General features: G+C 32.4%; 1 protein-coding gene across 4 annotated transcripts in view; it reads right to left on the bottom strand.

Annotated features, from left to right (window-relative positions):
- Nucleotides 1-22,183, bottom strand: part of WWP1 (WW domain containing E3 ubiquitin protein ligase 1) — a 138,132-nt gene that overhangs the window by 49,455 nt on the left and 66,494 nt on the right. For 3 of the 4 annotated variants that reach the window (XM_031946951.1, XM_031946950.1, XM_023496381.2), the window contains 5 exons: nt 21,264-21,402; nt 8,957-9,081; nt 4,611-4,748; nt 4,439-4,505; nt 2,910-3,094 (listed from right to left, as the gene is read on the bottom strand). In XM_031946951.1, coding sequence (XP_031802811.1) covers nt 2,910-3,094; nt 4,439-4,505; nt 4,611-4,748; nt 8,957-9,081; nt 21,264-21,402 — 654 coding nt within the window. The remainder of the gene's footprint in view (nt 1-2,909; nt 3,095-4,438; nt 4,506-4,610; nt 4,749-8,956; nt 9,082-21,263; nt 21,403-22,183) is intronic. The other variant, XM_023496382.2, reaches the window with a different exon arrangement.

Raw genomic sequence — 22,183 nt, 5'->3', positions numbered from 1 at the left:
GGTCTTCCTAAACTGATATACTTCCCTTCCTTTTGAATGACTCAGGGAACTTTTCCCAGAAAAGAATTAGGGTACCAATGGGTTGTATTTTGGGGAGGTGTCTAGCTTTCTTATATTAAGAGGTAAATTTTGCTATATAATTATGATACGTTTATTCAGTTGACTTGGGGGTAACTCTGAGTCACTGGATGAGGATAAGGGAAAGTCTTTACTTAGCCACGTGGAAGAAATGGGTAGCCCTTCCAACGAGGCCTCTAAGGAAGCAAAAATTTTTGTTATTCTCCTAATGCAGCTCTTAGGGAGAGAAAGATTTTAAGGGTCCATTATAGAGATCTGGCAAGCGCAATTGGGATGTAAGTAGGGCAATGGTCTCAAGGTCCCCGGATGTGATTGGGTATGAATACATAGGGACTTCCTTCGTGGTTGGGACGTCCAGCCACTATGGGAATTCTAAATGCTCTGAAATCACATCAGGCATGGGAATTAATCTCCATCTTCAATTGGCTTGTGCCTGCGACCTCAAAGACCCTATATAAGCTCAGAGAAATCTCTTCTACCCTTTTCCTTTCTACCTTCTTCACCTGGAGCTCAGCCTTGGGGAGAGATACTAAGAGAGTACAGGAGGTCATAGAGTGAGGTGTAAACCATGTGAATAGTGTCTAAGCTTGTCTGCCAAAACTCTAGAGTGCTCTGTTGTGCTCAAACTGCATCTGTATGAGATAGTGGCCAGAGGATTCTGGAGACCTCAAAGCAGAGGTAATATTTGTAATATTTGCCAGAGTTTCTCTGATTAGACCTAGGAATCAGGATAGATTAGCGGTAGTTGAGTGTGAAAATAGCACTTATTAAAAGATAATAATGGATAGCAGCATAAGAGGAAAGCACTGGCATCAACTCAGAACCCCAAAATAAGTTGTACGAAAGAGGTCTTAGCCATTTTGCTAAAACTGATTCTGATATAGTACAAGAAAAATAATTGTTAATTGTACCCAAAGTATCCATGAAGAGGCCCTCATATTCCTCAAGCTGCTCCTGCTCATCATTACTATCTCAGAATTCGAAACTTAGTCTTTCCAAAGGAGGAAGAAAGAACTGGACTCCATATTTGTTTTGTTTTTACCCCCTATAACAAAAGTATTATCTAATTATTTAAATTGTGTACTATACTTTAGAAGATCATTAGGATTTTGCTGTTAAGAGGTAGTATGTAATAGGACGAGCAGTTTCCTCAAACAGCTTCTGTAAAGTTTTCAAGATAACTTCCTACATCCATGAAACCTGATTGGTCCCAGTTTCCCTATTGCATTTTCCTAGTTTGGAGACATGAAAGGTCACAGCAGTGTGTAGCTGGCACCTCTCAGACTTGGAAGCAGAAATGGAAAAAAGTGCTATAGACAGCACCAAGATAGAGGCCAAAGGTGAAGTGTTTTTATTTTGTCTCCTTCTATTTGTTTTCTCCCAAGACAGGAGGAATATCTACTATGATGAAAAATGTAAAAGGAGAAAGAGAAGACTACACTCACATAAGATTCTAAATTTTAAAAAATCTGAAAGTTTTAGCAAAGTTGAGGATCACAACACTGTTGGATAAGTAAAATTTGACCTTCTCAAACATGAGAAGCTCTCTTCTCAAACATCTGTCCAAAGTTTCAGAGTTCTTAATTATAATCTCAAGTAATAAAATGAGGTTTGCTAATATAAAACGAGACCTGTCAAACTGATTTTGTCAGCACTGGGACATTCTTCTACTAATATAGCCTATAACCCATCAAACACTGAATAGATAAATCCTAGGGAACTGCTTAAGGTACATAAAGATTAATGATTTTCCTGGTCATGTATTTTGCATCAAGATTAGGATTTAAAATCAGGTCTTCCCTATTTTAACTCTAAAACCCTATTTACTTTGTGACATTGCCTCCATATTATCTATCTGCTTGCCTGTAGTATTCTCTCTATATGTGAGTGTATGAATATAAAAATATATCTTGAAGAAAAGGCAACTATACAAATACTATAAAAGAGCTTCTATTTTTAATAGTATCAATTTCTAAATCATTTGGCAAGTCCCAAGAATTCCATTCAGAATTTTCACAAGTTTCTACCACTTTCATGCTCATCTAAAGCATACCTTTCCTCCACATTACAGTCCTGTTCTCTACTATTTTTCATTTCAAGTATATGATAGAATCAAAAATACATTCTGAATTAAGTAGCTTTCTCAAGAACTCTCAGAAAGTTAATGACAATTTGAAACATTTTTTCATATTAAAAAAAAATTGAAACAAAGCAAATGACTAAAATGTTCTTGTAATCAGGAAAAAAACACTACAAATATAATGAATCTTCTCTTAATATGTTTTGGTACAGACTTATGATTTCAAGACTGTAGGAATCTTCTGATAAGAAAACTCCTTCTACCAATGCAGAACAGCAGCTGTTCTTTAACTTAAAATTTTAGAAAGCTTTCTAGAGAAACTAACAGTTGAACTAACTGGCCCAGAATCACACAACATTATGTATCAGAAACAGTATTTAAACCCAGAATTCCTTACTCCAATGCAGGCTTTTTATCTCACTACAACACAAAGCCTCTGTAAGAGATTTACAAAGTGGGCTGAAACATTTAAACAACATGGGAAATCTCAAATAACTTAAATAATTTTCTTTCAATATTTTAAAACCCCAAACTCCTATATAAATAATATATCATTATAGTATTATTAATTGTTTATTAATTATAATGTAATATACATTATGTATAATATATGTAATATATATTATTACGACAATAATATAAAATAATAAAATATTTTAAAGTCAAGGAATAGTTAAAATAAAAATTCACTGATGTATCAAACTTTATAGATTTTCATTAAAACCATTTTTCAATGTTTTAACTTTCTTACCAGTGTTATTGGCAGACTGAGATGTAAGTGGTTTTGAAGCTGGTGTATTTTTAGGTCTGGTTGCAACATGAGAAGGAGATGAGGGTGTGCTGTCTCCATTGAGTACGGGTATGCAGAATGAATTTTGCACTACTGAGTTTGTAGGTGTATGGTTATCTATTCCATTAGCAGCTTCAATAGCAGATCTTTTAAAAAAAATTGCATTACATAAAACAACCTGACAGAAAAACAAACTCTAAGGTAAAAAGATATCTTAAAAGAATAATTCAGAACCAAACTTTGCTTTGTCTTAAAACACAGAAATAAAATAAGATATATATGTGTGTCTCATTATATTAAAAATTCAATTTTTAACCAGAAGTAGAAAGTTTAAGAAAATTAGCAATTCTAACATTTAGATATCACTATACAAAATATGTACACTATACAAAATAATATGTACATAAATTTTTTGCAAATCTCACAAAAAAGCTTATCAACTTAATGATTTATATAAAAGAACATGAATGTAAACTTCTACCAATGTCTAAAACTTTAAGAAAAATAACATCAATATTGAATCCTTTAAAAATATTACAATAAGGGGCAGCTAGATGGTGCAGTGGATTGAGTAGCAATCCTTAAGTCAGGAGGATCTGGGTTCAAATGTGACCTCAGACACGTAACACTTCCTATCTGTGTGACGCTGGGCAAGTCACTTAACCCAAATTGTCTCAGCAAATTTTACATATATTACTAGAAAATACTAGCAATTTAAATCAACCAATATTTATTGAACAATTATTATATAAAAAATACTAGCAGAAACCTAAATGCCAAAAACTTTCATTTCTACAAGAGGTTAAATAATATACAGAAAAATTATAAAAGTTAATATATTAGTTCCAATTAACACCTTGAGGTAAAATACAGGCTAGATAATTACCTAACAAGGGAAAATATCTCTTTTTAAGGTACTTTTTATATTTCAACAAATAAAATCATCAGATCCTAAACTAACTTACACCAAATTTACTAAACATAATGAATTTCAGCAAAGTGATATTTAAGGTATCTATATCAAATTCTTACATGGGCTACTTTAAAGAATAAGTCAATTTAAAAATCTACAAATTCTTAAATTTCTAGGCTTTAGGTCCACTAAATTATATTTTTTAGAATCTTTCACACTGGTAAAATTATCCCACACTAGGAGGTTTTAACCAAGGAGCCTAGGAACTTATTTTTAGAAATATTTTCATAAACTGCATTTCAATACAATTGGTTTGATTTGTAGTCCTATTTATACCACTTTATGTAATTAAAACCATTATTCTCATCAGTTGCTGAATGGCTGAAAATGATTCATGTTTTCTTTCTAATACTAAGAACTAAATTGTATTTATTACAAATCTAACATATGCCTAAAATATTTTAAGGAATATTTTCATTGGAAAATTTTAATTATATAAGCATAAAATAAAAAGTTTCAAATATTAGAAATGTGTTTCTTTTCACTAGTACAAATATTAAAATCAAATATTTCTAACCTGGTTGTAGTCCTTGATGAAGTTTCTCCGTTTTCATACATGGTATCACCATTCTGTTGGACTTCTACTAAATAATAAGAAATAAATAAAAATAGGGCTTTTTTCTTTCTCAATAAAATTGCACATTTCATTTATTCATTTATTTAGTTAAAAGGCATATAAATTCACTTACTGGCTGCAGTTGAAGGGCAATTTGTTAGCGTTTCTTGATCAACCACTAATCCATCAAGCACGACTGTCAGTTCACCAGTTTGTACTATTCCATTCTTGTTTTCCAGGGAGAGTTTTAATTGTTCTTTCACTCTTTCCACTACAAAAAGGGAAACATTCAAATTTAGAAATTTCTGACAAAAAAAAATTTCTGACATTTTTAAGTAAAAATGAGATTTCTAAAAAACTACACATGGTTATTAGTATTATAATACAACTCTCCTAACAACTATTTTGGGTAAAGAAAAAATAAATAAAAAGTAAACTTCAAAAACTAGAGAAATATCCACTCCTTTAAACACATCTATTCAACCCTTTCCCACCCCTTTCACCTGTTACTCTCTCTTTCTTTTACTTTTTACCCAGTAAAATCAAACTTCTCACTTACTAGTTAAAAATCACTGGCCATCTCTCTCTCATTATTCCATCTTTAATCTATCAAGGTTTGTTCCTTCAATATATAAGCAAATTCATGGGGCAGGGAGCATGAAGCCCAAGAAATGTAATGGTAAATGTTTCTGAAACCAAGAAATTGGACCTAGGTTGTTTTGAACTATTTTCCTTCAATTCAAATTTCCAAACCAGCAAGGGTGAAATCTGCTTAAAGTGTCAACTAATTCTGACAAATGTGATCAAATTCATGAATTTGACACTTATCATACATATACTTCAGTTAACAAGAGTTCATTTCCTCCAATGAACTAGGAACCCAATGTGCAAACTTAATTTTACTTAGCAACCAAGAACCAATCCTTATTGTGTTAAGTAAAAATCGAAACCAAAATAAATTTTCTAATTATTCAATTCAATATACAATAACTTTAATAATAGAATATGTTGCCCTGATCCTGTGAGAGAATAAACAACTCTTTTCAACCATTATCATTGTTTTAACTTTTCCTTTCATCTTGAGGAATCTTTTTTTTTTCCACTAGAGGTAGAGAAATACTAAAAATCCAAAACAGCAGTGAATCTCTATTATAAACACTCCCTGTAATTTGCAGTTCTGGTTTCCCAAAGGTGCTAAGATAATATTCTAAAATGATGGAAATAGCTAGTATTACGGTATTAAAATGTTTCTTTTACATTATACCATATATGAGCAATTACCTACAAAAGGAAGTATGATGAAAACAATAATAGTAGCTTACATTTTTATTGGACTTTAAATTTTGCCAAGCGGTTTCTATACATTAATTCTTTTGATCATTGCAACAGCTCTATTAATCAATTATGTCCCTGTTAGAGGTAGAATTTGAATCCAGTTCTCTCCTAACCCCAAATTTAGCTCTCCATTGTCTCTTTCTAGAACTGAACTTAAAATTAAGAGATATGGCTTCTGGTCTTAGTTTTCCCACTGACTACTTACATGACTCTGAGTAAGTCAAAGACTTTCTGAGTCTTAGCTTTCAGTTTTAAATCAAACAAGGTTTAAACTTTCTTTCAAAGGCATCTCTCCAGTTTGAAAACTCTATAAATTGATTATAATAACTGATATAATAATGAACATAAAATAAAGGCATATCCTAGAGAAACACATAAAAAAGGTTCTCAAACATGGTTAACTTACATTAGTTAATTAGTATAAGCTATTACTTGACCCAACTGTAAACTCTTTATGGCATTCTCTCTATGCAAGAAAGATCTTCTTCAATTAGTCATCCATCATCTTGGATTTGATATCCCTATTTGAATTAGTTCATAACCACTTACCACTGTCTTGTCATAATTTCTAAGGAATGACACTTCACATATATTGACACTGTTATACTTACAAAGTTATTTTACCTACATTACTAAGTTTGAATCACACAAAAACTTAATGAGAGTTAGTATAAGTATTATTCTCTGTGTCATACACTTAAAGAAACAGAGTCAGGGAGATTAAACAGCATGTTGTGGCATTAGACACAGGCAGTATTTGAAAAAACAGATTTTTGCTTGAATCCAGTTTTCTCTTTATTACACTATAAAGTACAATAAAGTACAGCATATTCTACTAAATTAACAAACAGTCAGAGATGGTTTGTTATTTAAAAAGAAAAACTACCTACATATTTCTTGCATAAAACTCAATGCATAAGAAAATTCAGGATAGATAGAAAGAAATGAATCCTAAGGATGACAGGGAAGATATTTTGGGCCATACAACTGTCTCCATCAAATAACACTAAACAAAACTATTCTCTCAAGATAATTTAGGTAACAGACACTTAAAATAAATTTAAATTCAATTAACACGACAAGTGAAGCTAAGATGGATAGCATAATAGGAAAATATATATCCAAGTTCATCTCCACAAACTCCTAATAGATCTAGAAAATGCACCAGCCTGAAATGATGAGGAAATGTTAGTCTTCTAACCGGTCCAGTTTAATATAGAGAGATAATAAGAAAAGACTTGGGGCACTGGTCATAGGATTTGGGCCAGGAGCACAGTGCATAGAGCAATAGAGATACAAAGCAGAAGCTGTATACCAGAGAAAAAGATCTCAGATTCCTACTGAGATATCCCCCAAACCACAATGGTGCATTGCAATAAGGACAAGTACCAGGGGCAATTCTGTTACCTCTTACCCAGTCCTGGATAACAGATGCAGGGTAGAGTGAGAAGGGGACCTATTCAAGGTCATAGTATTTCTTCCACTATATGGAGGCACTATGTGATATATAGAGAAAAAAGGAAATTCAAAAGCCAGGAACCAACAGCCGGCTCTCACTTCAGGTGCAAAGCAGAGTCTTCCAAATATTAAAGCAGCTTACAATTACAATGTGGATGCAAGCCCTGGCAGAAGAGGAGCCTACAATTCTACATGTCCTAACCTAAAAGAGCATCCCAGCTGGCTGTTGAGATGGCGTCGAACAGCAATTTATTCTTACTCAGACCCAAACTCAGGTCAGGATTTTGCAGAACTCAGATTGAGAGGGCAACAATCAGACCTTACCATGTATCAAACCACTTTGGAAGCAGCTTGCAGGTCCCTAGGCAATTTTAGACACATTGGAAAAACACAATACTCAACACCCCAAGAAAACTACAATAGGATTAGCCCAGATCTTCCCTCCTAAAGAGGGCAGAGTCAAGATTTAAGTTTTCAGAAAAATGGAGCAGGAGGAAAGAAGAATCCCATCAAAATGAGCCATTATGGTAAAATGGACAGTCAAGATACAAACAGAAAAGAATCACTCCAAAACATCTAACAATATTGCTTCAGAGAAAAACAAAGCCTGGGCATAATCTCAACTAGGATTTCTGAAAGAGTTGAAGCAAAAGTTTAAAAAAAAAAATTTAATGTTCTAAATAAATGCAATGATATTATTTGAGGAAAAAATTGGAGGAGATATGAGAACAAAGAAGAAACTGAAAAAGGAATGAACGATTTGGCACAAGTGGTACAAAATGCTGCACAAATATCAAACTCCCTGAAAACTAAAGTGGACCAAACCAAAGCCAATAACTTTGTAAGGCTGAAGAAAAAAAAAAAAAAAAAAAAAAAGGAAATTATTTCGTAACAAGAAAATAAAACAAAATTTTAACCTGGAAAACGGTGAGAAGAATTGAAATAAAATGAAAACTAAAACGAAAACTCCCAAGAACAGAAATCCAGAAATTCCAAGTCAAAGGAAAAGTACTTTAAGTAGACAAAATCAAGATGACCAGACCACCACTATAAAGAAGTGGAGAATTTGGAAAAAATATTCCAGAAAGCAAAGGAATATATGGGCTCAAAGCCTAGAATAATACCCATCAAAGCTGAATAGGTAAGGGGATGAGAATATTCATTAAGAACTCAGAAAACTATACTCTCAGAAACTATATTCAGCATTTTTAAAATGTTATTTCATTTGATTTATACAACAATCCTATGAGGTATGTGCCAATATGATCACTATTTTATAGTTGAGCTCTTTGAGGCAAATGGAGGTTAAGTGGCTTGCCAAAGGTCACAAAGTTAGTGTTTATGGAGAGATCTGAATTCAGGTCTTTCTTACACCAGATCCACCCTACACGCTACTAGTCACCTTCCTTCCTCCCACTCCCCTGCTTGCTCAAATTTGCATCTAAAAATAAATGAAAGCTAGTATTAGAGAATTTAAAGTATTCAATTAAATTAATCAGATAAGTAAAAATTCACTTTTAAAAAACAGAAATAATTATCTCATATTAGTATATAATATATATATATATATTTATAGTATAAAGCTTCATAGAAAATAAACCAATTGACTTCTTGCTCACATAATTTTTTAAAAAATTTAAATAATAACACAAAATAAAATAGTAGAAATTAAAACAAAAGACTTACATTTTCTATTGTGTATTTCAAGAGCTTGCCTCAAGTCTACTGTTGCTCTTCCTAATAACGCATCTGCTTTTAAAGTATGATGACTCCATACTCTAAATTCCAATGTGGTCTGAGGTGTCACATTCCTATAGTAAAAAATCAGAACAAAAAAGATACATTAATATTGCTTTATAAACATTTTTCTTACAACCACATTGTGACACTGCAAAATTAACTATTCCCATTTTACAAATGACAAAACCAAGGTTCAGCTAGAATCACAGGGCTAATATGCAGCAAAGAAAAGATTAGAAGTTAATCTCTCTCAAGAAGTTAGGTCTCTCTCAAATTCAAGTCCAGTGTTTTCTATGCAATTATTAATCCCCTTATAATTTCTTTAGTATAACTGCTGTTATAGTTACAGTTACTTTCCGTCACGTCTGACTTTAGAACCCCCTATTTGGGGTTTCTTGAGTGGTTTACCATTTCTTCCTTTAGCTCATTTTATAGATGAAGAAACTGTGGCAAACTGCATTTGAAGAAAGGAGTCTCTAACTACGAGCCCAGAATGTCATCAACTTAGGCGCCCCGCCTAGGATAGTAAAACCTCACAAATTCTGTGTCAAAGAAACCCAGTTTTAATAAAATAATCTAAAATACAGAATAGAGTGTATTTTTAAGATAAATATTGCCAGTTACTTCTACAAACAGGAACCTGAAATGACAAACGTGATAAATAAGGACAGAACCAATGACTACATAAGAATGATTTATAATTATATTCAAGTATAATTTAAAACATTTATTCTCCTTATGTAGTAACTGTATTTTAATAAATATAAGGGCTTATAAAGTATTTGAAATCAGTTGCTAAAACCTGGTTGACAATATGTCAAAGTAGTTTTAAAATATTAAATGAATTCCATAAGATTTAACTATTATAGCACTTAATCTGTAACCTATGAGCCTGAGAAACCAAAGGAAAAAAAAAGTCAAAAAAAAAAAAAAATAGGGCAATCCCAGGTCAACACATCCTTAAAGCTTTATTTATACTATTAAATTTTTAAGTGAGTACTTGTTTGAGACATGATTCATACATACATTTCCTATATGATCTCAGGAGTATCTGCCTACCTGAGTCTCAATTTTGTTATTTGCAAAATGAGGTTAGAGAATGTGTGTGTATGTGTATATACGCAAATATGTGATTTTTAATGTCTTTTCCAAAACCAACTACAACTTACATAATGTAAAGATAAAAATTCAGCTTCACTTATTCTGACTACAAATTTTCTTTTTTTTACATTTAATTTTATTTTTCTCAGTTACATGTAATCAAAACTTTTAATATCTTAAGTCCTTCTGAGCTATCTCAGATCACTATATTGCTGAAAATAGCTAAGTCATTCACAAGTAATCAGTGTACAATATGACGTGTTTAATGGTTCTAATTATTTCAATTTGCATCTTTTGAGATTTTCCTTACTCATTTTGGGGATATATTTAATAGTTCATTTTCTTCCTTTTCCCACTCATTGAGAAGGCAGGCAATTTAATATAGGTTATACATGTTCAGTCATATAAAACATATTTCTATTTTATTTATGCTATAATAGAAAACACAACTACCCCTCTACCAAATAAAAAAAGAAAAGAAAAAGAAAAAGTTTTAAAAATATGCTTCATCCTTCATTTAGACCCCATCGGTTCTTTATCTGAAGGTTGGTAACATTTTTTGCCATAAATTCTTCAGATTTCTCTTGAATTACTGTCTTGCTGAGAATAGCCAAGTCATTTGATTACAATACTGCTATTACTGTGTACAATGTTTTTCTGGTCCTGACCATTTCACTTTGCTTAAATTCATATGTAACTTTCCAAGTTTTTCTCAGAATCTTTTGTTCATTATTTCTTATAGCTCAACAATATTCAGTTACAATCATATACAATAACTTGTTCAACCATTCCACAATTAATGGATATCAAGATATACACATAGGACTAGTATTGCTGGATCAAAGGTTGTGCATAATTTTAAAGCTCTTTGAACACAGTTTCAAATTGCTCTCCAGAATACTTGAAATAGTTCACAACTCCACCAACAATGCACTAATATCTCAATTTGCCCACATCTTGACCAACACTTGTCATTTATCTTTTCTGTCATATTCACCAAAATGATAGGTATGGGATAATGGCTCAAAATCGTAATAATTTGCATTTCTCTAATAAATAGTGAATTAAATTTTTTTTCACCTGACAATAGATAGTTCTGATTACTTCATCTAAAAACTGTTCATATTCTTTGTTTATCAATTGGAGAATGGCTGTTATTTTTATGCATTTGATCTAGTGCTGTCTGACAACTGAATTATTTATCAGAGAAACCTGCTCTAAAATTTTTTCACAATTATCATTTTGTTATTTCTCTCCAACCCATTTCCCCTCCATTTATCATACTCTCTTCAAAATACATCTTGAAGAATATTTTGCTCTTGATTATCATCTCCCCAAAGCTTTTTTCCTTTCTACAGCTTTCTGTTCCCCTTCTCTCATCCCTTTCTCTTTCGATTGGAAAGATCAATTTCTATCTGTGTATGAATAAGGTTCAAATGTTCCACTCCTCTGTACTGTAATACCTCTTTTTTTAAAAACCATTTTTATAAGAGATAATTAAACTTATTCTACCTTTCCCTTCCCCTACCTCATTTCTTAATTGTTTAGATATCCAATCATATTTAACTTATATTCATGGCCTCTTTCTATATATGCTCATTTTAACTGCCCTCCTTGTAATCAGAAAGTTGTTAGGAATTACAATTATCTTTCCATCTAGGAATATAACTTATTGAATCTTTTATAATTTTCTCTTCTTTACTTTTTATGCTTGTCTTGAGTATTGAATTTGAAAATCAACTTTTCTATTCAACTCTGGTTTTATTATCAGGAATGCTTTAAAATGCCCTATTTCACTGAATATTCATCTATTTTTCCCCAAGAAAGACTATACTCAGTTTTTCTGGGTAGATAAATCTTGGTTATAATCCCAGCTCCTCTGTCATCAGAAATTTCATATTCCAAACCCTCCAATTCTTTAATACTTAATCTCAGGGTATCTTGACTGTGACTCCATGATTTTCAAACTGTTTCTTTTGGGCTTCTTTGCAATATTTTCTCTCAGAGCTTAAAGTTCTGGAATTTGGCTATACTATTTCTAGAATTTTTCATTTTGGTTTCTCTTTCAGGAGAGGATAAATAAGATTTTTCAATTCTATTTTATCATCTGCTTCTAGAAAAGGGCAGTTTTCTTCAATAATTTCCTAGAAGCACAAAATACAAAATTTCGATTATACCAAACTGAAAAGTTTTTGTACAAACAAAACTAATGCAGACAAGATTAGAAGGGAAGCAATAAGCTGGGAAAATAGTTTTACAGTCAAAGGTTCTGATAAAGGCCTCATTTCCAAAATATATAGAGAATTAACTCTAATTTATAAAAAATCAAGCCATTCTCCAATTGAAAAATGGTCAAAGGATATGAACAGACAATTCTCAGATGAAGAAATTGAAACTATTTCTAGTCATATGAAAAGATGCTCCAAGTCATTATTAATCAGAGAAATGCAAATTAAGACAACTCTAAGATACCACTACACACCTGTCAGATTTGGCTAAGATGACAGGAAAAAATAATGATGATTGTTGGAGGGGATGTGGGAAAACTGGGACATTGATTCATTGTTGGTGGAGTTGTGAACGAATCCAACCATTTTGGAGAGTAGTTTGGAACTATGCTCAAAAAGTTATCAAACTGTGCATACCCTTTGATCCAGCAGTGTTACTACTGGGATTATATCCCAAAGAGATTATAAAGAAGGGAAAGGGACCTGTATGTGCACGAATGTTTGTGGCAGCCCTTTTTGTAGTGGCTAGAAACTGGAAACTGAATGGATGTCCATCAGTTGGAGAATGGCTGAATAAATTGTGGTATATGAAAATTATGGAATATTACTGTTCTGTAAGAAATGACCAACAGGATGATTTCAGAAAGGCCTGGAGAGACTTACACGAACTGATGCTGAGTGAAATGAGCAGGACCAGGAGATCATTATATACTTCAACAACAATACTAGATGATGACCAGTTCTGATGGATCAGGCCATCCTCAGCAACGAGATCAACCAAATCATTTCTAATGGAGCAGTAATGAACTGAACTAGCTATACCCAGAAAAAGAACTCTGGGAGATGACTAAAAACCATTACATTGAATTCCCAATCCTTATATTTATGCACACCTGCATTTTTGATTTCCTTCACAAGCTAATTGTACAATATTTCAGAGTCTGATTCTTTTTGTACAGCAAAATAACGTTTTGGTCATGTATACTTATTGTGTATCTAAGTTATATTTTAATATATTTAACATCTACTGGTCATCCTGCCATCTAGGGGAGGGGGTGGGGGAGGTAAGAGGTGAAAAATTGGAACAAGAGGTTTGGCATTTGTTAATGCTGTAAAGTTACCCATGTATATATCCTGTAAATAAAAGGCTATTAAATTAAAAAATAATAATAATAATTTCCTAGAAGATGATGTTCAAGCTCTTTAAAAAAAAAAAAAAACATAGCTTTCAGATAGTCTAATAATTCTTAAATTATCTCTCCTTGATCTATTTTCAAGATGAGTTGATGTTTCAACATAATAGTTCAAATTTTCTTCTTCTTCTTTTTTTTAAAAATTCTTTTGATTTAGTTTTATTGTTTCTTGTTGTCACATGAAGCTTAGCTTCCACTTGCCCAATTCTAAATTGTAAGTAGTTATTTTTTTTCTGTGAACTTGTGTATCTCCTTTCCTATTTGGTCAATTCTATTCAGGACTCTTTCTCTTTGGTAAATTGTTGTATGTCCTTTTCTATCTGGTCAATTCTACTTTTTTATGGAGTTTTTTTCAGTATATTTTTATACCTCTTTCACTTGGCTTATTCAGTTTTTTTTAAAAATTCTCTTTAAAAATTTATTTTATATTTACATAAAAAAGAGGAATATAAAAACTTGCCATATACACAGCAGAACAAAAGAGGATTCAAAATATAAAGCAATAAATTTCCACTTCAAGAAAGCCTATATAGTTACTATACATTGTGTTTACCTTCTCTTTCTTTCTTTTTTTTTATTTTAGCTTTTTATTGACAGAACATATGAATGAGTAATTTTTCAACATTCTCCCTTGCACTCAATTCTGTCCCAACTTTGCCCTTCCCTTCCTCCATCCCCTCCCCTAGATGGTGGGCAATCTCATACATGTCAAACATGTTAAAGTATATCTTAGATGAAATATATGTGTGCAGATATGTACAGTTTTCTTGTTGCACAACAATTGGATTCAGAAGGTAAAAATAACCTGGGAAGAAAAAACAAAAATGCAAGTAGTCCCACATTCATTTCCCGGTGTTCTTTCTCTTGGTATAGCTGATTCTGTCCATTATTGATCAATTGGAACTGAACTGGATCTTCTCTTTGTCGAAGATATACAGTTTCATCAGAATATATCCTCATACAGTATTCTTGTTGAAGTGTATAATGATCTCCTGGTTCTGCTCATTTCATTTAGCGTCAGTTCATGTTTAGGTCTCTCCAAGCCTCTCTGTATTCATCCTGCTGGTCACTTCTTACAGAACAATAATATTCCATAATGTTCATATAGCAATTTACCCAACCATTCTCTAACTGATGGGCATTCATTCAATTTCCAGTTTCTAGCCACTACAAAAAGGGCTAGCACCCGTTTGCAACTCCACCAACAATGCACCAGTGTCCCAGTTTTCCCACATCTCCTCCAATATTCAGCATTATCTTTTCTTGTCATCTTAGCCAATCTGACAGGTGTGTCTTAATTAAGAGTTGTCTTAATTTGCATTTCTATGATCAATAATGATTTAGAACACCCTTTCATATGAGTAGAAATAGTTTGAATTTCATCAGCTGAAAATTGTCTGTTCATATCCTTTGACCATTTATCAATTGCTTGATTTCTTATAAATTAGAATCAATTCTCTATATATTTTGGAAATGAGGTCTTTATCAGAACCTTTAACTATAGAAATGTTTTCCCCGTTTACTGCTTCCCTTCTAATCTTGTCTGCATTAATTTTGTTTGTATAAAAACTTTTCAATTTGATATAATCAAAATTTTCTATTTTGTGATCAGTAATGATCTCTAGTTCTTCTTTGGTCACAAATTCCTTCTTCCTCCACAGCCCTGAGAGGTAAACTATTCTGTGTTCCTCTAATTTATTTATAATCTCATTCTTTATGTCTACATCAATGACCCATTTTGATCTTATCTTGGTGTACAGTGTTAAGTGTGGGTCTATGCCTAGTTTCTGCCATAATAATTTCCAGTTCTCCCATCAGTTTTTGTCAAATAGTGAATTCTTATACCAAAAGTTGGGATCTTTGGGTGTGTCAAACACTAGATTGCTATAGTTATTGACTATTTTGTCTTGGGAACCTAACCTATTCTACTGATCAACTAGTCTATTTCTTAGCCAATACCAAATGATTTGGGTGACCATTGCTTTATAATATAGTTTTAGATCAGGTACAGCTAGGCCACCTTCATTGGATTTTTTTTTCATTAGTTCCCTTTAAATTCTTGACCTTTTATTCTTCCATATGAATTTTGTTGTTATTTTTTCTAGGTCATTAAAATAGTTTCTATTTTAAAAGAATTTAATAGAATTAATTTTCAATAGATTGGTACAGCACTAAATAAACAGATTAGTTTAGGTAGTATTGTCATCTTTATTATATTCACTTGGCCTATTCAAGAGCACTTAATATTTTTCCAATTGTTTAAACCTGACTTTATTTGTGTGGAAAGTGTTTTGTAGTTTTGTTCATATAGTTCCTGACTTTCCTTTGGCAGATGGATTCCCAAATATTTATGCTATCAACAGTTTATTTTAAATGGAATTTCTCTTTGTATCTCTTGATGTGGGATTTTGTTGGTGATGTACAAAAATGCTGATGATTTATGTGGAATTATTTTGTATCCTACAACTTTGCTAAAGTTGTGGATTATTTCTAATAGCTTTTTAGTACAATCTCTAGGGTTCTCTAAGTATACCATCATATCATTCTGCAAAGAATGATAGTTTGGTATCCTCATTACCTACTCTAATTTCTTTAATCTCTTTCTCAACTCTTATTGAAGAAGCTAGCATTTCTAACACAATATTGATGGTGATAGTGGGCAACCTTGTTTCACTCCTGCTCTTATTGGGAATGGTTCCAGTTTATCCCCATATGATGTTTACTGACAGTTTTAAGTAGATACTACTGACTATTTCAAGGAAAAGTCCATTAATTACTATACTCTCAAGTGTTGTTAATAGAAATGGATGTTGGATTTTATCAAATGCTTTTTCTGCATCTATTGAGATGATCATATGGTTTTTGTTAATTTGGTTATTGATATAGTCAGTTGTGCTAATAGTTTCTCTAATACTAAACCAACCCTGAATTCCTAGTATAAATCCTACTTGATCATGGTGTATTATCCTGGGGATGATTTTCTGTAATCTTTTTGCTAATATTTTATTTAAGATTTTAGCATCAATATTCATTAGGGAGATTGATCTATAATTTTCTTTCTGTTTTCAAACTACCTGGTTTAGGTATTAGTACCATGTCTGCATCATAAAAAGAATTTGGTAGGAGTCCTTCATTCCCTATTTTTTCAAATAGTTTATATAACATTGGAGTTAATTGTTCTTTAAATGTTTGGTAGAATTCACATGTAAATCCATCTGGTCCTGGAAACTTTTTCTTAGGGAGTTGATTAATAACTTGTTCTATTTCTTTTTCTGAAATAGCACTATTTAAGCAATTTACTTCCTCTGTTAATCTGAGCTGGCTGTATTTTTGAAGGTAGCCATCCATTTCACTTAGGTTATCAAATTTATTGGCATAAAGTTGGGCAAAATAACTCCTTATTATTTCTCTAATTTCCTCTTCATTGGTGGAAAGTTTTCCCTTTTCATTTTTAAGACTAACAATTTGATTTTCCTCTTTCCTTTTTCTAATCAAATTTACCAAAGGTTTATCTATCTTGTTGATTTTTCATAAAACCAACTCTTAGTTTTATTTATTAATTCAATAGCTTTTTTTTTTACTTTCAATTTTATTAATTTCTCCTTTTAATTTTAGAATTTCAAGTTTAGTATTTGATTGGGGGTTTTTAATTTGCTCTTTTTCTAGCTTTTTAAGTTGCAAGACCAATTCACTGATTTTTTCTTTCTCTATTTTATTCAAATAAGCCTCTAGAGATAAAAAATTTCCTCTTATTACGTCTTTGGTGGCATCCCACAAATTTTGATATGTTTTCTCATTCTTATAATTCTCTTGGGTAAAATTATTAATTGTGTCTATGATTTTCTGTTTCACCAATTCATTCTTTAGAATGAGATTATTTAGTTTCCAATTACTTTTTGGTCTATTTACTCCTAGCTTTTTGTTGAATGTAATTTTTATTGCATCATGATCTGAAAAGAATGCATTTACTATTTCTGCCTTCCTGCATTTAATTTTGAGGTCTTTATGTCCTAATATACGGTCAATTTTTGTATTGGTTCCATGAACTGCTGAGAAGAAAGTATACTCCTTTCTGTCTCCATTCAGTTTTCTCCATCATACCTAACTTTTCTAATATTCTATTTACCTCTTTAACTTCTTTCTTATTTGTTTTGTGGTTTGATTTATCTAATTCTGAGAATGCAAGGTTAAGATCTCCCACTATTATAGTTTTGCTGTCTATTTCTTCTTGCAAATCTCAACTTCTCCTTTAGGAATTTAGATGCTATACCACTTGATGCATATATGTTTAGTATTGACATTGCTTCATTGTCTATGCTACCCTTTAGCAAGATATAGTTTCCTTATCTCTTTTAATTAGATCAAATTTTGCTTTTGCTTGATCTGAAATCAGGATGGCTGCCCCTGCTTTTTTTACTTTATCTGAAGTATAGATTCTGCTCCAGCCTTTTACCTTCACTCTGCTTTAAATGTGTTTCCTGGAACAACATATTGTAGGATTTGGGCTTTTGATACAGTCTGCTATCCGCCTCCACTTTATGGGAGAATTCATTCAATTCACATTTACGGTTAACACTACTAATTCTCTATTTCCTGCCATCATATTATCCCGAGATTATACTTTTCTTTTCCTTTACCCTTCTACCTCCTTCCCCAGGATGAAACTTATGGGCACCACTTGCCTCACGCAGCTCTCTCTCTTTAGAATCCCTCTGACCCCCTTTGAGTCCCTTCCCCTTTCTTATACCTTTTGCTTATTTTTTCTGTATTCCCTTCTATAGCCTACTCTTTTCCTTTTCCATTTTCCTCTCCCACTTTTTTAATGAGGTGAGAGAAGTTTCTCTGTAAACCAAATATGTCTAATATTTTCTCTTTGAGCCAAATCCAATGAGAGTAAGATTCACACAATGTTCCTCCCCCTCTCTTAATTCCCTCAGATATGATAGGTTTCCTTTGTGCCTTTGTGGGATGTAATTTCCCTCTTTTTATCTCCCCCTTTCCCTTTTTTTGATACATTCCCCTTTCCACTTCTACTTCCCTTTTTTAATATAACAGTAAAATCAAATTGTACACATGCTTTTTTTGTATGTCCACAACAGAAATACAGTTCTCAAGAGTTCTTTTTATCTTTTATGCTTCTCTCGAGTCCTATATTTGGAGGTCAAATTTTTTTGTTTAGCTCTGATTTTTTCCTTAGGAATAAATGGAATTCACCTGTTTCATTGAATGTCCATTTTCTTCCCTGAAAATGCTCAGCTTAGCTGGGTAGTTTATTCTAGACTGCATTCCAAATTCTTTTGTCTTACGGAATATCATATTCTAGGCCCTTCGATCTCTTAGTGTGAAAGCTGCTAGATCCTGAGTGATCCTTATTGTAGGTCCTTGGTTTTTGAATTTTTTTTTTCTGCCTGCTTGTAATATTTTTTCCTTAGTCTGATAGTTCTGAAATTTAGCCACAATATTCCTTGGAGTTTTTTATATTGGGATCTCTTTCAAAAGGTGTTTCATGAATTCTTTCAATGCCTATTTTACCTTATGATTCTATTATATCTGTGCAGTTCTCTTTGATGATTTTCTGGAAAATAGTATCAAGGCTCTTTTTGCATCATAGTTTTCAGGAAGTCCAATAATCCTCAAATTTTCTCTCCTAGATCTCTTTTCCAGGTCTGTTGTTTTTCCAAGTAGATATTTAACATATTTTCCCTAGTTTTTCTTTCTTTCTTTCTTTTTTTTTGTTTTGCTTTTGCTTGACTGAATATTGATGTCTCAATGAATCATTCATTTCTATTTGTTCAGTTCTTATTTTTAATAAATTATTTTCCTTATTAACTTTTTTTTTTTTTTTTTTTTTGTATATGTCCACTTGAGATTTTAAATGAGTTGTTTTGCTCTATGGAATTTTTTTCCATTTCACTAATTTTTTTTAAAGTCATTTTCTTTTTTTTTCTTCTTTTTTTTTTTTTTTTTTTTTCAATTCATAAATCCTACTTTCCTGGGAGTTTTTTATCTTTTACGATTCACAAATTCTGTTTCCCCTGGAGTTCTTTACCTTTTCCAATTCACATTTCAGGAAGTTGTTTTCTTTTTCCACTTTATCAAATCTTCCTTTTAATGAGTTATATGCCTTTTGCATACGCTCTTGCAGAGCTCTCTTTCTTTTTTCCATTTTTCTTCTAGCTCTCTTTTAAAATATTTTATAATTTCTTCTAGGAGAGCTTTGTGTGATTGGGATCAGTTTATATCCCCCTCTGGGGTTTTGTCTGGAGATTGTCTGCTATTAGTCTACTCAGGGTTGGAAATCTGCTCTTTTGGTAAAGAAGCTATCCATAGTTAAAGCTCACTTGGCTTTTTTACTCATTTTTTAAAAAGCCCTTAGGGTCTGCCGTTAGGGCAAGGAGATTCTCAGTTTCCTCTACAGAACAGGGACAGATAGACCTGTCCTGGCAACAGGATGCAAAGAGTGGCCACGCTGCTGTGGAAGTAAGTGTTACTGCCCTGGATAAAGCTACCTCTGTGCCGGAAGTGTGACTACCCTAGGCAGAATCCTGCTGTGGGAAGAGGCTGTGGGATGAGCTGACAGCCCCCTGCTGCACAGCTGCACTGTGGTTGTGCTGAGTCATTGTCAGTGCTGGGTGGGTGTGGCCATGTCCTGTTAAATTCTGGCATTTTGGGGTACACTCTGGTGTTTGTGTAACTTCTCTGCTATTCATAAGTAAGAATGTAAAGACTACCATGAAGATGGTTGAAATTTATATTGTTGAGGAGATATAGAAATTTTACAAATTATTAAAACAAAGACCCTATCATTAAGTCATACTACAGGTTGTCTGCTCTGCTTTGGTTGCAGAGCAACAGATTTTACTACAGAGTAGTATCTTATCTTCATGGTAGTCTTTACACTCTTACTTATGAATAGCATTGCAGAGCAAGATAAGCAAATATTTACCTAAATTAAATTTTGTGCTTTCTTTAGAGATGACAACAAAATCAATTCCACTAATATGCAACTCCTATTTTTCCAATAATATATGAATTTATAAATTGGTGGACAATGATCTTTCATTTAAGATAACAATTAAGTAGTTTTTAACCTAGAGACTATGCAGTTCTTAGCACAACCCTTTTCTGCTATGCTGCCACAATATCCACAAAAGATAGAGGGTTCACAGGACTTAAAGAATTAGTGTTTTTCTTTATTTTATGGTTACTATGGCCAAAGAATTCATCACCTAGTTGATCAGCCCTCTAGCAGTCTCTGTGCAGACTAGACTTTGGAAAGTAGCAAGTATGTCCCAAAAATACCTCTAAGCTTTTCCAACTACATGGTACAGGATAGCGAGGTGATGCAATGGATGGATTAGGCCTCAAATCAGGAAAACCTGAGTTTAATTCCAGCCTCAGAAACTTCTTAGCTAGTATTAACCTGGGCAAAAACCACTTCACTGTGTGCACAAGTTTTTGCATCTTTAAAATAGATAATAGATAATACCACCTATCTCCCAGGATTTTGTACACATAAATTAGATAATAATTATAAAACACTTAACATAATGTAGGTACTATATATTACCTACTATTATTATTAGCTATGGTAAAAATCAAAGCTAAGGTACTACTTATATAATATTTGAGTATCCACAATCACCTCCATGGCATTAAGAGATATTACAGTATGGTTTAATGGTGAAACAATGTTACACAAACACAATTTATTAAAAACAAAATACTTACACGGTTAATTGTTCATCCCACTTTGGATTAGAAGAACTACTAGATTTTGCTGTTTTTTTAATTTCTCCATCTACAGATAATTCTGCATAGATAGCTGTTCCAAACCAGTTCTTTTTTCTTTTCAGTTTGGCACTAGAAACTGACAGAAACATGACAATTAATAAAGCATTTGTTTTACCAAAAAAAAAAAAGATATGCATATATGTTCTAAATGTCCTATGTCTCAGAATCTGATAGAAGCACAAGTATGCTGTTTAATCCTGTCAAGAACCTTCAGCTGTAAGAAATGATGAATACAAAAGATCAAGCAAAATATGGACAAAATCTTTGAGTTGACACAGAGTCCAATAATCAGAACCAATAGAATACACACAATGATTGTGAAATAAATGAAAGGATCATTAAAAGCAAGCCAAACTCAGAACAAACGAAAAACCATCAAAAGTTCCAGACAACAAATATTTTTAAAAAATAGTTTATTTTTCTAAATTCATGCAAAGATTTTCAACATTCATTTATTCCAAATTTTTTTTTTCCTATCCCTTAATTCCCCTCTCTAGACAACAACCAATCCATTATAGGTTAAGCATGCAATTCTTCTAAACATATTTCCATTTGTCATGCTGCACAAGAAAAATAAGATCAAAAGAGGAAAAAAAGTGAAAAAGAAAAAAACCAAGCAAAGAACAACAGTGAAAATATTGTGCATTCAATCTCCACAGTGTCCTCTGGATGCAAAAAATGGTCCTTTATATTACAATTCTACTGGAATTTGCCTTGAATCACCTTACTGTTGAAAAGAGCCAAGTCCATCACAGCTGACCATCACATAATCTTATGGCTATGTAGAACACTCTCTTGGTTCTACTCACTTCTCTTAGCATGAGTTCACACAAGTCTTTTTTAAAATCAGCCTGCTT

The sequence above is a fragment of the Sarcophilus harrisii genome, chromosome 1, assembly GCF_902635505.1.
Source record: "Sarcophilus harrisii chromosome 1, mSarHar1.11, whole genome shotgun sequence".
In the NCBI taxonomy this organism is placed as follows: Eukaryota; Metazoa; Chordata; class Mammalia; order Dasyuromorphia; family Dasyuridae; genus Sarcophilus; species Sarcophilus harrisii.
Note: the sequence above shows the minus strand (reverse complement) of the source record. Positions and strands in the feature narration are given on the sequence as shown.